Raw genomic sequence first — 15262 nt, 5'->3', positions numbered from 1 at the left:
AAAATCAACCCTCTGCGAAAAATGCTCTTCTTTTTATAAATATACACATCAGCAACTGACTTATAAGCAGCGACGAGGGAGCAGCCAGAATCAGCCAAAAGCTGACTGCGTGCACCCTCCCTCGATTAAATTTAGTAGAAAGATGTGAATCGCAAACACGTTCCTGTCCTGCGTGGCTTAAGTCGGCATTGTCCCTTCATGGGCGTCGAAATCCTTTTAAGAGAGAGGCTCTCGTTAAGAGTAGAGTACTGTAAAATGAGCATTATGTGGTATGCCAGACAGAACAGTAAGTGCGTAATGCAAGCAGTGTCGAGGTAATCAGGTCTAATTGCCAGATTTAGGCTCTGGCGAGCGCCAGACTGAGAGTGTAGTGCAAAAGAAAGCGCTAGGGTTAAAGAAAAGTTTAGTTACAGTAAAGTAAAAAAAAAATCTTTTCAACATCACAAACATGCATCCCTGAATGACTAATCTTAAGCTTCATTTTTTTTTTTTAAATGGACGTGTCTAATTCTTAGTCTGTTTCAATGGTGCAGAATATAAAAGGAGGAAACTACAAAGAGTTGAAAGCAATTGTTTTACCTGTTAATAGAAAAACGGGCCTAGGATCGATCCCTGGTGAGAATCCAACTCCATTTGAAATAAATTAGTTTTAAAGATCATGAATTATTTCATAAACCTACCAATCAGAGGAGATAAATTCATTTTTGAAGGGTCAATTTCCAGCCTTGCACGTAACCCTTGAAACCCCGCTTCTCGTTTCTCAAAATGGCATGCCGTCCAAAACGCACGAGCACTAATGGCGCAGCGCGCAAAGTTCAGATGAAGGGGGCGAACAAAGGGTTCTGCTTGCTTTTTTTTTTAAATAAAATGTCTCTCTGTCGATACTCTCTTATGGCTTTAGTACGCATTTGTTGCTTTATGTTGTAAAAAAAACTTCAGCAAATGCTTGCAGTGTCAATGCGACCAGTGATAACTGCCAATTTGTTTCTTATCCCCAGTTATCAGGCTTAAATCCTCCCATGAATCCCTGCAGTTGTGCTCACCCAGATCACCCAGAAAATTGGCACAGTTAAAGCCCCATCTTCAATTCCAAATCATTTTAGTTTTTTGTGTCTGTCAGAATCTAAAACGTTTTCCGTTTTATGAGGTGTTCTGTGTAATCTACTCGGCTTTGTCTCCTGTCCCCTGCAAGACATCCACTTGCGTTGCGATGGGTGTGGTGGCAGGCGTTGATGTGGATTCGGTTTCGGCGGTGATCCCAGAGTCCTGCCCCTCTGCCCTCATCATCAGTTTAAGCTTTTTCTTTGGTGGGTTCTTCAGGGTGCCCAACCTCTCTTTCACCTTGTACTCCAAGGTACTGTGGGGAATACCGTAGATGTTCTGTGCCTTCGAAACGCTCATCTTCCCACCCATCACCACAGCAATGGCTTCTTCTAGAATCTCGCTGTTGTACTGCCGATAACGTCCCCTTTTCTTTCGGGGTTGCTTGGAGCCGTTCGGGTCTGCCTCTGGATCTGATGTCGGGTACTGAGGTCCCAAAGATGGCTGTTCGAGGTCTGCACCCCAGTACTCGCCCACGGCTACCCCATCGAGAAGGCCTCCGAGAGCAGCTCTGCGACTCTGCTTTGGCAAGATGGCCCTCAGCTTCCTACTGAGCGCGTTCTCCGAGTGCACGTTGCCCAAAGCTATAGAGCTGTAACTGTAGAGATCCGAGGCATTCCCATGGGAGTCCCAAGACAGATCCATGCCTCTGACTTGCGGGATCTTCAAGTCCACTGGAGGGGAATGTCCAGGTTCTTTCTTTACCGTGATGGAACCGGTGTCGTGGGACTTTGTACCCTTGGTGAACACGCCTTGGTTCTCCTGGAAAAGAGGCATGTCGTTTAGGTCACCGCTAACTTGTTTGAGCTTCAGGAGGCTGTCTAGATGGGATTTCCCCCATATCCCATCACGGGAAAGAAGGGACTGGGCTTGGCTGTTGAGGAGACCCGTGGACTCTAGGCTAGCCAAAGAAAGAGGTTGGCCAAGGAGGTGATGTTTCTGGCTCAGGAGTTCCTCTTTTATGAGGAGCGAGCGGGCCAAGGGTGGCTTGAGGGGCCCAGAACCAATAAAGTTCTCCCTTATCTCATCATGCAAGCTTCTCGGTGGCAAGCCATCCTCATCATCAACATCTCGATAGTTGTGATCAGCTCTCTGGGAACGCCTAATTTATGGAAAGATAAAATGTTCAGATGTGAGAATGTGGTTTGCCAAGGAAGTCTTGTACTTCAGTCTTGTAAAGGAAAGGGACAATTACTTTGTCTGCTAGAAAGTGAATAGGGCACTTTCCATTAAAAAGGTACACTTTGGTGTTCCATTACTTTTTTGTAAAAATTTAAAAATACCATGTTTTTGTGTGTGTGAGAGAACTATTAGATCACTGGATCTAACAGATCTCAACTGTATCCAAAAATTAAAGTCAAACGTTATAATTTTGACACAAACTGATGAATTGATAAACAACTATAGTAAAAACTATTTACAATGATTAATTATTTTAAATAACCATAAGCTTTTTTTTCACAACAATTTGCAATCAACCCTCTTACCACGTGACTTCTCCTAATTACAGCATGGCGACATTTTAAAGGCCTTTCCACACTGAGCACGAAAAAGCAAAACGAATATCGGATGCGATGACGCACTGGAATAAAACAACAGATTCCTACGGATGCTTCCACATAGACCGCGAACATTCACTCACCGAAAATGCGAATGCTTTTTTTCCGAACTAGTCCAACGAATCTTTTCAGTTTTGCAAAGTGAAAACACGGGCCGTCCAATAAGATTTGAGCATTACATCACGTGGCCAGAGCAACTCCTGTTTAGCGGTGGCGCTAAAAGCTCAGAACACAGAAGTAGAGGACTCAGAGTCAGAGCGTGTTCACTCTCTAGATCTTCCGTATTAAAAAAATCGAGTGAAACATTTTTCTACACATAAAATATGAAAGCAAATAGACATGATTATGACAATATATTTTCTGTATGTGTTTTGTATGCAGCTCATGGTATTTTTTAAACAATAAAGGATGTTTATGACCAATTTTAAGCAGCGTTATTAAACATACAAAGTCAACTATAGAAGTTATTACATGCACTCGATGATGGTTTAAAGTGGGTTTTAAGCAAATACATTAATTACATACATTTTCAAGTGTAGCTTGATGCTAATTGTACCTCTATTTATATTTTAGGATGTATTCTTGTAAGCATTATAGATAGTTTGTGTTTCTGGTGTAGAACCAAACTTTATTTATCTTAATTTAATGCTGTATGTTGAGCAGCGGACGGTGTTAAATCCATATACAAGATACATATCTGAGGGAAAATGCATTGCTGGTCGCGCCACCTAGCGTGCGGGGTGTGAATTAGCAGAAGGCGATCAATCGTTTTGCGCTCGATGTGAAAGCACCGTTCGTCGACGATTCACCTCGCTTTTTTGCATCGCGCTCAGTGTGAAACGGCCTTAAGACGTTGACTGAATTTATCAAGCCCAATCATTCAACCATTAACAAAGATATTGCAAGAAAAAATGTTCAATCACGTTTTCTTCAATTTATAGGAAATAATTGTTTCAACATTCCAGTTGATAAACTTTTTGAATGGGTAACAGGTTAGCAAATTTAGATTAAGTTAATATCTCACTGAAGTAGTGGGGTTAGCTAGTTTGCGACCAAATATTCAGTGACAGATTAACTTATCAATTTCTAGCATTTTTTCATTTAATCCATTTTGTCTTTTAAATTACATATTTGTATAAAGTTTCACAGACGATCATTCACAGTACCATTTTGTATCTTTCAGGGAACAAAAAGTATGATTAAAATAAATGTACCTCTCCTGAGGAAATTATCGCATGTACCTCAGTTTACTTACCCTAAAGTGTCTTAGTATGGAAAAGAAGGACACTGACTGTCTAAGCTGGAAACTGAAGGTCAAGGGATTGTCCCTAAACTATCACCATTGTTCTCTGATGACACTTCATGTAGATTACTCTGGCTCGTCTGTTCCTTCAAGCATCAGCTAAATTGTGAAATTTGATTCCTGGCCATGATTCAAATAAAGCTTATTACTGTAAAAACTGCATGCACACACCATTCTCTACCAGATTTATACAGATTTCACTACATGGAGGTACTTTTTTGTTTTTTCTTTTTTTATATATCCAACTAACAATTATTTTACCCTAAAACAGTTATTATCATTTTAAGGACACCTGTTATCTTTGCATTATATAGTTCGGGTTAAAATCCTTACTAGTAAATCTAAAATTCTTCAAAATTGTTTAAAATATATCAAAATACTTCTTACCCCTTAACTGTGGGCATGATTGAGAAACCATGAGAGCTTTTCAGTGAGACACTACCATGACTGTGGTTCTTCTTAGTTGAGAGGTCAAGGACTCCATCTGTAAATAAAAACATCATATTCTAAGACCAAACGAAGGAAAATCAATCAACCAAACTTAATCGCTGAATACTTAAGTTCTTTACATTCATTCTCTTTCCGAGTTTCTGGTTTTTGTGCTTATATAATCAATATGACTAATAATTATGATGATGATTATTACTAAATAAAAATATTAAACAAAATAAATATTTCATTAATAAAAATGAAAAAAATATAGTATAAAAAAATATATATATGATAATTCGATAATAATAATAATATACTGCACAGTGTCCTATTAACATGCAGGTGGCCTATAACTATAAATCATTAGAAGGGTTTTATTATAAAATATTACATTATGATAAAATTATTTTCTATCATATCTAATCTAATTTCTTAATTTTTGAAAGTTCATGTTTTTAATATGAAAAATTAGCCTCTTATACATCTCATTTATGCATTGAGGGGGGAAGAAACTACTGGAGAAAAACTATTGGACTAACTATTGGAGAACACCGGAGAAAAACATATGGTTTATTATTTTAATTTTACCCAAAACAGGGTGGCGTGAGCATTATGGAGCACTATAAACTTGCTATTTATGTTTCATAGCTTATTATAACTTATTTTTGGGCAAATCAAAGGTCAAATCTTTGATTCTTTTCAGCATGTCAGTTCTTTGAACTGTTTAAAACACTTATTCAACAATTAATTTGCTTCACTTTTGACACATTTCCGACACTTGAAAATGTACATGCTCTTTTTGTTTTTTTAGAACAAAAAATATTTGTAGGTAAACTGATGTTTATTATTATTTATTGATATTTCTGTGAATACAGATAAAAAATATTTTATATTTATAATGTTAATGTTAGTGGAAACCATTCCTTGATCATTTTTTAATTGAAACTAAAACCTAGGTATAATGTTACATATTCCAGTTCTTCAGTTGCCTATATGATAACTTGTTTTCAGATCAAATATATACAGAGTTCTGGCATGAAACTCTAGATGGCGCAGTCCGATAGGTCTAACACAATCTGACCTAATGACATCATTATCACATAGCACAGCTGATTGGTCTCTCCTGTAACGGTAGCCAATAAGCTCGCTGCTCAACTTTCAAATATATGACTAGTGCTTGCCGTAGCAGTTGCAGCTTGCTTCAGAAACCCTCCACCTTCCCCAGCTCCACCTGTATAGATCTGCTACGGGGTGATTCATGTATGCTATATGGGGGTTATTTCATATATGTTATATGTGCAGCAGCAGTATTTCTTACATGCTCACAGCAGCATGTGCGGATGTATTGGTAGTAGCAAGTTTTGGTACTTGCTCTGCCGCAGCAGCAGCGTAGCAGATCTATTCCGCATAGACCAAATACATTAACATTTTCATGTACATTACCATGCCAATCCCTCCGAGAGTTGTCATGACAGACCTTGAATTAAGTTACTGGAAAATAATTTTGCTTCTGAAATGTGTTGAGGATGTTTATTTATTTATTTTTTTTAAAAGACACAAATATGGGTTAAGAAAAGTTTTTTTGCAGCATACTGCAAACCACAGATTGAATTAAACACGGCTCTGACCTTGTTCGCTTGGTTCTGTCTCTGGTTTCTTGACGGTGAGGTCCAGTGGGGAGTCCTGGTCTGCCATGAGAAGCTTGCTGAGGACGGGATTCTGTGCGGAGGCAGCGGCGCCGGCACCGGGTGTGGAGGCGTCCGGCTCCAGCGAGGGCGCTTTCGGCAGGCTTTGGTCCTTGGTGCCGTTGAGCTGGGACTGGGGTTGGGGTACGTCCTGAGTTGAGCTGGTTTTTGAGGTATATTCGGCAGCGAACTGTCGGATCATTCGCTGCATGATCTCACGAGCCACTAGAGGAATGTGGGGGTCTGTAAATCTCGGGAGGTCTGCTGAGGGAAAATATATTAAGGAATAAATATATTACTTGTTTTTTTGAAGATACAGGGAAATTGATTTTGGCTACAAAACATAAAAAGTCTTTCCTTCAGTGATATTTACTGCTCACAGTTTACAGCAGTGCTATTTTAGTATAACTGAGATATTATTATAGTTTGAATCATTTAAAAATGTTTTACATTTTAATTCATTTTTATTAGTTTGTAATTAATTTCCGTTTATAAAACAGAGAGTTCCGGTGCTTGATTCTGATTGGTTGAGCCGCGTTCGAAGCTGTTGTAAATTACTCTACAAACACACACCTTTGTTTACTTCTGTGTGTTGGAACCACAACTGTTTCTGAGGAACTGTTTGGTGGAAGAATACTGTTTTTATTAATATCATTACATTTTATTTGCTCTGTTTTATTCTGTGAAACCTTACTACGTATATGGAATAACCGTTTTATAAAAGCAATAAGCCCCGTGAAGCCGTGGTTTACAGTGAATTTATAACAGCTATAAATTCAGTGTAAACCACGGCTTCACTGGGATTATTTCTTTATTTAGTTATATAATAGTTTTAATTTTTTATGTATATTATTGTATTTTTATTTCCGTTTTCATGTTACACTAAGTGAAAATAAGTTTTTTTGTTTCAGGTTATTTATTTTATTTCAAGTAACAATTTTTCTTTTAATGGTTTTAGTATTCGTTAACTATAATAACCCTGCTTCACACACATTTGAACAAATCTCTTGTATTTTGCAGTATTGATATTGAAGGTGAACATGATACAATAAGTTAATTTTGTTAAACATACTAAACGTACCTCTTGTCAATTTTTCTCTTATATTAATTTTATATCTTATAACACGGCATCATTAAACTATTTCACAATACACTTGGTTAGTGCCATTGTTAAAATCAAAGCCACTGGATATGGCAGACAAGTCTTTGAAAACATTTCCTACAGGGCAGTAAAGTCCTGCAGACCTCCAAAAAGGAAAAGCTGTTTCCTAAGTTCGTTTAGAGTAAAAAAAACATCAAATATACACGGCCAGGAAGAGAAACAGACGACTAAAAACATTTGAACATCAAAACACTTGGACATCCATATACATATGCTGTGTATATAATCTGTGTGTTAAAATTAAAATTTGATTTAAACTTGCAAGGGCTTTTAGGAATTGTCAAAATGAATTTTTGCCATAACTATTTAAATTTCATTTAAAAAATCTATTTAAAAAGGACATCAATTTAAATCACCACTTTAATTGCCTTTGTTTATAACGAAAAAAGAAAGAAAAATACAAAAATGCAGATTCTTCTGCAAAAAAAAAAGTATCTTCACTTTATCAACTACGTTGGTTTCAGCTTATGTAAAGTACAATATAATGCACGTCTTACCCTTTCTATAGAAGACAACATTGAGGAAATCCTCTGCTTGCTTCTCAAGTTTGTTAATGTTGGACTGCTCTTGTTTGAAGCTGTCTGCTTCTGATAAAACTTGGTTGTTCAAACCAACCACATTTTCCTGGAGAGAAAAAAATAAAATAAGAGACTATAATTCATTTAAAAATCAAAATCAGACCTATTTGAAAATTCATGTACATTTGATAATCATACTTCATTACGAAGTCCAATATTGTACCAATGTACTTGTCAGATTACTAGCCTGTAAAATGTCTGCAAATTTGTGAATATAAAAGCTGTTCAATGTCAGAGAAAGAATAAAGCTGATTTATCGTTTGAGGTTTGTTGTAGAAAATCCCCAGGGCAAATGACAGACAGTGTTGTAGTTCCTTCACAGTCCATCTGTCACATCTGAAGATGTGTTGTCAAGTCACCGCTTAACAAAAACTTAAGTTATAATAATAATTACCGACTGATAAACATTGAAAGCGTTAATGAGCATCTCCTATTTTTTTCTTTCAACCCCAATGACCCAGCTACTACAAACATATTTAAAGTGCTGCGTGGTTGAAAACATTCAATGACTCAGAGTGATATGTGGAATTGCTAATGCATTGTTTGTGGAAATATATAGATAGGAAAATAAGAGTGAGATTAATTACCTTCACTTTTTCACGTCTTAAGCAGCAAAAGAGACAATTTTCATTAAACGACCAATCTGACACACCCTCTGGCTCACAATCTGCAAGAGAATATAAAACATATCAGTGCTGCCCTTTTATAAACAAACACTAAATACCAGTGTTGGGGAAAGTTACTTTAAAAAAATAATGCTTTACAATATTGTGTTACTCCCTAAAAAAGTAACTAATTGTGTTACTTACTTACTTTTTATGGAAAGTAATGCGTTGCATTACTTTTGCATTACTTTCGCGTTACTTTTTAAATATGAGCATGGCTTGATTGTTTCTATTTATAGCAAATATAAAAGCCCTTTCACACCAAAAATTGTAATGAATAAACCTGAGGCTGAAGCAAAAGTAAATTCACGTCTGTACAGTAGAACACAGGAGAAGAAACACTCTTCAGCAATAAAAAAACAAAGCACAATTGTTAGTTTCTCTGAAGTAATTTTTGCTTATTAGTACGGTTGAACTGGATCATCAAAGGTCAGCAGCAAAGACATTGGTTAATAAAATGGGATTAGATACATTTGTGTTATTTAACATTTAATTATTGCAGGTTTGCATCATATTCTGAGTTTGCATTTCACTTCATTTTTAATTCATTTTGATGAATACTAAATCTGTTTTTTGTGAGTGGGATGAATTAATGCACATTCACATTTAGTCTAGAACTACAGTAACATCATGTTCACACAGTGCACACAACGCCTCTGTACTCCATATTTCTCCCAATATGAGGACAGGAGACTTGTCAGTCAATAAATGGGAAAACAAAGTAACTAGCATTACTTTTTTGAAAAAGTAACTCAAGATATTTTCTTGTAAATTAAAAAAGTAATGCGTTACTTTACTAGTTACTTGAAAAAAGTTATATGATTACGTAACTCGCATTACTTGTAATGAGTTACTCCCAACACTGCTAAATACACTTTGCAACATATTACACCAAACATGTTGGCCAGTTATTAATAATAATGCATTTAAAAATAATAATAATATTTTGTGTTTTTTCCTGCACTGACAATTTTCAGTAGCATTCCAAATAATATTTTGGGTCACATATTTTTTTATTTATTATAATATTACCAAACAATAAAAATATAAAGAAAGAAGCTGTCCTTTTTTCGAGAAAACTTCAGAAATACATCTTCCGCTGGTTGCTCCCCATGCAAAGGTCAGAAGCGTGAAACTGTTTTGTTACATTTGATTTGAGTTTGAAAAACTGAATTATTGCTCCGAATGCAAACTGCAATACAAGTGAACTTGTGTAATTTCAGTGCATACTAGGGCTGCACGATTCTTGCTAAAATGTGAATCACGATTTTTCTCCATGGGAATTGAGATCATGATTCTCTTACACGATTCTCATTTTTTCAACCAAAAATTATTGCACTCAAGTACAAAAAAAACAAAAACTAGAGCTGCACGATTCTGGATAAATTGAGAATCATGTTTTTTTTTTGTCTCAAATAGAGATCACGATTCTAAAACAAAGTAACTAAACAAAATAATGTGTGGCAAAATATGATTGCTGCAGTCTATTTAAAAGTGTTTAATTAATTTGAATGAAGTATTAACCATTTAATATGATCAAAGCTGAATTTTCAGCATCATTACTCCAGGCTTCAGAGTCACATGATCTTCAGAAATCATTCTAATATGCTGACATGCTGTTCAAGAAACATTTTATTATTATTATTATTATGATCAATATTTAAAACACTTGAGTAATTTTTTTTCAGGATTCTTTGATGAATAGAAAGATCAGCATCCATCTGAAATAAAACACTTTGTAACATTATACACTATACCATTCAAAAGCTTGGAGTCAGGTTTTTTTTTGGGGGGGGGGAAATAACATTCAAATAGAAAGTTATTTTAAATAGTAAAAATATTTCAAAATTGTACTGTTGTTTTTGCTGTACTTTGGATCAAATAAATGCAGGCTTGGTGAGCAGAAGAGACTTCTTTAAAAAAAACATTAAAAAAACTTACGGTTCAAAAACTTTTGACTGGTAGTGTATATGTATTTAAAATATAATATATTTAATACTTCAATTTAATATTAAAATTATGAAAAAGTTGTTTGAATCAATAATTCAACGACTCACTCATAAACCTACTGGATGAATCAGCGTTTTTGAATGATTCTCTTGAATAAATGATTCATTCAATTATACAATTTTTTAAGTCACTCTTCGCCACCTCGTGGTGAAACAATGCAATCGACACAAACGTTATGTGGCAGTTACTTTCAAATGCGGATTTGCTCTATTTTGGTCGCGCTACCATAGACATCAATGTTTATATCTGAATTATAAACTTTCATCCCAGTATTTCTGTGATAATATGAATGACTGTACGACAGAAATAATATTGTGTAGTTGAAAGGACTGTTTGTGAAGCTGTTTCTTAACCAAAAATGGTAACTGCTCTCTGTGTGTCAGCGGCAGTGCGAACGCAGATTTGAATCATCCGGTAAGACTTTGTCAAAGGTTTAATAGACACGGGAGAATCGTTTAGAAATTAGATCGTGTGTTTGTCTGAATCGAGATCGCGATCTTTTAACGATTAATCGTGCAGCTCCAGTGCATACTTTCAACTTTCATTGTTCAGAATTTAGCAAGTCAGTTGTTTAATTCAGGGCTGAGAGATATGTTTTGTTATACCTCATATCTAATTCTATATTTCAATATTCTCAGTAATAATCTAAATATTCATGTATTTTTTACATTCTGATCAAACACCCATTGAAATTGCTTCAAAATTGCTTCAGAATTCTTAAGAACTACATGCAAAAACTGTAATATTTAACTACATATATTTTTACTAGGACTGTCAACTGATTTAAAAATATTAATTAAAATAACCCACATATTAATATTTGCTGAGAAAAGCCCTTAAAGGAAGACATAGTCAAATGTATTGGTGACACCGACAGGAGTCATGTGCATGATCTTCTTTAGCACGAGAAATGAAATGACAAAGGTTTTTTGGTGTAAGAAACCTTGACTACCATAAGTGGGCCTTGGGGGAAAATTAAAGTGATAAATCTTGACCCCATATATGACCCCTTTAAATGTTTTTCTTTGTTATGATCTTTGACAGACTATGTTTCCAATACTGTGTCTGATCATAGCCGCTAGCTAACAATCACATGACAAGGACATTTTGTTTATTTTTAGCAATTGCTGTCTGTTGAATGATTGACTGCGAAATAACCCGAGAGGAGACAATCTTCCGTTCTTGACTGCTCCATGTATGTGACAGGTAAAGATGTCTTATATGCATATATTTGTCATTTTAATTTTAGGTAACTGTTTTTGCAAAAATAAGTATTTCTCTAACAATTACCAACACAAGTCAAAACTTAGGAAAAACATGAGCTTCTTCTCCAACACAATAATTTTTTCACTGTGTGAAGTTTTGATTTGCCAATCAAGAGCTGCACAAAGAGCAAAGCCATGTTTATATTCAGGTTTAAATTTAGTTTGATGTATGTGATTTCGATAGTTTAACTCATGAATGGTTCTTCTGAGCGAACAGTTAATGGTATACACCTTCAGAAACAGACAATTTAAACATTTTCTGAATGAACTGCTAATGTGCAATTAGATTGATTATATTTTATGAATGAATTTACAAAATGACTAAAGGGCTTAGAATAGAGCCTTGCGGTACTCCAGAACAAAAACAGAAAACGGGTGTTTTTCATCTGAGCAATTTTGTTTGAGTTGACCAAAACAAACAAACAAAAAAACTTTTCATACTCTAATTAGTTTATTTAAAGGTGCAGTACAGAAGATTTGTCCATTTAGTGGCTTAGGTATAAAACTACAAACTAAAAGCTGGGCTCCGGCTCAGCTTTACAGTGCAGATGAGTGTGATGGTTTGAGCCGTATTGGTGCACGTATAAGTTAAAAAACATTTCTGAAGCACAAAAAACAACTCAATAAATATAATGACGTGATAGTTTTAAAAAGACCAATTTTTTGTAACTATATTTAAGCATAAGTTAACATCTATAATTAATATTAGACTGTTGTAAGGATATGCAACAGAACAATGTGTTTAAAAATATATACAGTGGGTACGGAAAGTATTCAGACCCCCTTAAATTTTTCACTCTTTGTTATATTGCAGCCATTTGCTAAAATCATTTAAGTTAATTTTTTTCCTCATTAATGTACACACAGCACCCCATATTGACAGAAAAACACAGAATTGTTGACATTTTTGCAGATTTATTAAAAAAGAAAAACTGAAATATCACATGATCCTAAGTATTCAGACCCTTTGCTGTGACACTCAAATATTTAACTCAGGTGCTGTCCATTTCTTCCGATCATCCTTGAGATGGTTCTACACCCTCATTTGAGTCCAGCTGTGTTTGATTATACTGACTGGACTTGATTAGGAAAGCCACACGTTCAAAAACTTTTGACTGGTAGTGTATATGTATTTAAAATATAATATATTTAATACTTCAATTTAATATTAAAATTATGAAAAAGTTGTTTGAATCAATAATTCAACGACTCACTCATAAACCTACTGGATGAATCAGCGTTTTTGAATGATTCTCTTGAATAAATGATTCATTCAATTATACAATTTTTTAAGTCACTCTTCGCCACCTCGTGGTGAAACAATGCAATCGACACAAACGTTATGTGGCAGTTACTTTCAAATGCGGATTTGCTCTATTTTGGTCGCGCTACCATAGACATCAATGTTTATATCTGAATTATAAACTTTCATCCCAGTATTTCTGTGATAATATGAATGACTGTACGACAGAAATAATATTGTGTAGTTGAAAGGACTGTTTGTGAAGCTGTTTCTTAACCAAAAATGGTAACTGCTCTCTGTGTGTCAGCGGCAGTGCGAACGCAGATTTGAATCATCCGGTAAGACTTTGTCAAAGGTTTAATAGACACGGGAGAATCGTTTAGAAATTAGATCGTGTGTTTGTCTGAATCGAGATCGCGATCTTTTAACGATTAATCGTGCAGCTCCAGTGCATACTTTCAACTTTCATTGTTCAGAATTTAGCAAGTCAGTTGTTTAATTCAGGGCTGAGAGATATGTTTTGTTATACCTCATATCTAATTCTATATTTCAATATTCTCAGTAATAATCTAAATATTCATGTATTTTTTACATTCTGATCAAACACCCATTGAAATTGCTTCAAAATTGCTTCAGAATTCTTAAGAACTACATGCAAAAACTGTAATATTTAACTACATATATTTTTACTAGGACTGTCAACTGATTTAAAAATATTAATTAAAATAACCCACATATTAATATTTGCTGAGAAAAGCCCTTAAAGGAAGACCTAGTCAAATGTATTGGTGACACCGACAGGAGTCATGTGCATGATCTTCTTTAGCACGAGAAATTAAATGACAAAGGTTTTTTGGTGTAAGAAACCTTGACTACCATAAGTGGGCCTTGGGGGAAAATTAAAGTGATAAATCTTGACCCCATATATGACCCCTTTAAATGTTTTTCTTTGTTATGATCTTTGACAGACTATGTTTCCAATACTGTGTCTGATCATAGCCGCTAGCTAACAATCACATGACAAGGACATTTTGTTTATTTTTAGCAATTGCTGTCTGTTGAATGATTGACTGCGAAATAACCCGAGAGGAGACAATCTTCCGTTCTTGACTGCTCCATGTATGTGACAGGTAAAGATGTCTTATATGCATATATTTGTCATTTTAATTTTAGGTAACTGTTTTTGCAAAAATAAGTATTTCTCTAACAATTACCAACACAAGTCAAAACTTAGGAAAAACATGAGCTTCTTCTCCAACACAAAAATTTTTTCACTGTGTGAAGTTTTGATTTGCCAATCAAGAGCTGCACAAAGAGCAAAGCCATGTTTATATTCAGGTTTAAATTTAGTTTGATGTATGTGATTTCGATAGTTTAACTCATGAATGGTTCTTCTGAGCGAACAGTTAATGGTATACACCTTCAGAAAAAGACAATTTAAACATTTTCTGAATGAACTGCTAATGTGCAATTAGATTGATTATATTTTATGAATGAATTTACAAAATGACTAAAGGGCTTAGAATAGAGCCTTGCGGTACTCCAGAACAAAAACAGAAAACGGGTGTTTTTCATCTGAGCAATTTTGTTTGAGTTGACCAAAACAAACAAACAAAAAAACTTTTCATACTCTAATTAGTTTATTTAAAGGTGCAGTACAGAAGATTTGTCCATTTAGTGGCTTAGGTATAAAACTACAAACTAAAAGCTGGGCTCCGGCTCAGCTTTACAGTGCAGATGAGTGTGATGGTTTGAGCCGTATTGGTGCACGTATAAGTTAAAAAACATTTCTGAAGCACAAAAAACAACTCAATAAATATAATGACGTGATAGTTTTAAAAAGACCAATTTTTTGTAACTATATTTAAGCATAAGTTAACATCTATAATTAATATTAGACTGTTGTAAGGATATGCAACAGAACAATGTGTTTAAAAATATATACAGTGGGTACGGAAAGTATTCAGACCCCCTTAAATTTTTCACTCTTTGTTATATTGCAGCCATTTGCTAAAATCATTTAAGTTAATTTTTTTCCTCATTAATGTACACACAGCACCCCATATTGACAGAAAAACACAGAATTGTTGACATTTTTGCAGATTTATTATTAATTTTATTTAATAATAAAATTATTTATTATATAAAGATTTATTTTCTTTATTTATAAAGAAAAACTGAAATATCACATGGTCCTAAGTATTCAGACCCTTTGCTGTGACACTCATATATTTAACTCAGGTGCTGTCCATTTCTTCT

The 15262-nt window shown here is 34.8% G+C and overlaps 1 protein-coding gene across 4 annotated transcripts in view; it reads right to left on the bottom strand.

The window, feature by feature from the left end:
* Nucleotides 1-822: 822 nt before the first annotated feature.
* LOC107588451 (ligand-dependent corepressor-like) overlaps nt 823-15262 on the bottom strand; it is a 31120-nt gene continuing 16680 nt past the window's right edge. For 2 of the 4 annotated variants that reach the window (XM_016276548.1, XM_016276549.1), the window contains exons 3-7: nt 8408-8487; nt 7740-7866; nt 6024-6344; nt 4351-4447; nt 823-2203 (exon numbers count right to left, since the gene is read on the bottom strand). In XM_016276548.1, the coding sequence (XP_016132034.1) occupies nt 1162-2203; nt 4351-4447; nt 6024-6291 (1407 nt within the window). In that variant the 5' untranslated portion in view covers nt 6292-6344; nt 7740-7866; nt 8408-8487 and the 3' untranslated portion in view covers nt 823-1161. The remainder of the gene's footprint in view (nt 2204-4350; nt 4448-6023; nt 6345-7739; nt 7867-8407; nt 8488-15262) is intronic. The other 2 variants (XM_016276550.1, XM_016276551.1) reach the window with 2 other exon arrangements.

The sequence above is a fragment of the Sinocyclocheilus grahami genome, unplaced genomic scaffold, assembly GCF_001515645.1.
Source record: "Sinocyclocheilus grahami isolate Dianchi unplaced genomic scaffold, SAMN03320097.WGS_v1.1 scaffold103.1, whole genome shotgun sequence".
In the NCBI taxonomy this organism is placed as follows: Eukaryota; Metazoa; Chordata; class Actinopteri; order Cypriniformes; family Cyprinidae; genus Sinocyclocheilus; species Sinocyclocheilus grahami.
This window is presented reverse-complemented; position numbering and strand designations above follow the sequence as displayed.